This window comes from Rhagoletis pomonella, unplaced genomic scaffold (assembly GCF_013731165.1).
Source record: "Rhagoletis pomonella isolate Grant_MI unplaced genomic scaffold, Rhpom_1.0 Rhpom_scaffold_00592, whole genome shotgun sequence".
NCBI lineage: Eukaryota > Metazoa > Arthropoda > Insecta > Diptera > Tephritidae > Rhagoletis > Rhagoletis pomonella.
The window spans coordinates 1,413-2,497 of NW_023459146.1; the positions used below are offsets into that span (position 1 = coordinate 1,413).

At 35.1% G+C, this 1,085-nt stretch overlaps 1 protein-coding gene across 1 annotated transcript in view; it reads left to right on the forward strand.

Annotated features, from left to right (window-relative positions):
- LOC118751198 (POC1 centriolar protein homolog) overlaps nucleotides 1–1,085 on the forward strand; it is a gene marked incomplete at its 5' end in the record, with an annotated part of 5,242 nt that overhangs the window by 1,344 nt on the left and 2,813 nt on the right. Inside the window, one exon of the mRNA XM_036485973.1 lies at nucleotides 15–136. Within this exon, the coding sequence (XP_036341866.1) occupies nucleotides 15–136 (122 nt within the window). The remainder of the gene's footprint in view (nucleotides 1–14; nucleotides 137–1,085) is intronic.

Genomic DNA, 1,085 nt, shown 5'->3' on the forward strand with positions numbered 1-1,085 from the left:
GCATTTCACCCAAGTGGAAATTTGTTTATTAGAAGGTCGACCAATTTATTCACTAACTGGCCATACTGACAAAGTTTGCGCCGTCGCTTTCTCTTCAGATGGTAGACATTTTGCTTCCGCGGGCGAGGATCGACAGGTAATTTCTGCTTTGTGTGTGAAAAACTTATTTAATATGAATTTTTTCCCTATATTCAACAGTTGCTCGTTTGGAAATCTAATTTGCATACATTTGATGTCAATAGCTTCCAGCCAGTTCTCAAAGAGTCCAAATTGATTTTAGTCATGCAACAGCTTCACATAACTCCGCCATAGACACACCAGTTGCTGGAGCACCAAAAGCCAATATACTACAAGAGAGCCATCTCCAAGCAGCTTCACCACACCACACCGTCAACACGAGTCGTGGCTGCTATTCTCCTAAAAAGTATGCTTACGTATACTAAAGTGGTCCAAAAATGTATGTAAAAAAAATAAGGTCGGATTTTTAATGCCGGCACCCCCTAGGATTGTTCTATATCGAAAAAAATATACCCCTATTTTTTTATTTTGAAAAAAAAAAAAAAATAGGGGTGCTCAAAGAGCTCAAAGTTTTCCATGTATTTTACATGGGGGAAAAACCACTTTTCGTAGAAATAGTGTAGAATTCTTGAAAATCAACAGTTTTCGATCGGAAAACTTTTCTTATCTTCAGGAGATTGCCAGTAATAATACGCAATTGTCTCTTTAACCATTTTTTCATAGTAACTATATTTTATAGGTCCTCCAAAACCCCTAGAAAATGCAATGGAAAAATCTTTAATCATAAAAAATGGTTAAATAAACAATTGGATATTAACACTGGAAGTCTCTTGAAGAGAACCACAGTTTTCCGATTGAAAAATATTGATTTTGAAGAGTTTTATACCATTTCTACGAAAAATGGTTTTTTCTCCATATAAAATACATGGAAAACTTTGAGCGCTTTGAGCACCCCCTAAATATTTTTTGATTTCAAAATAAAAAAATAGGGGTATATTTTTTTCGATATAGAACAATCCTAGGGGGTGCCGGCATTAAAATTCCAACTTAATTTTTTTTGGACCACT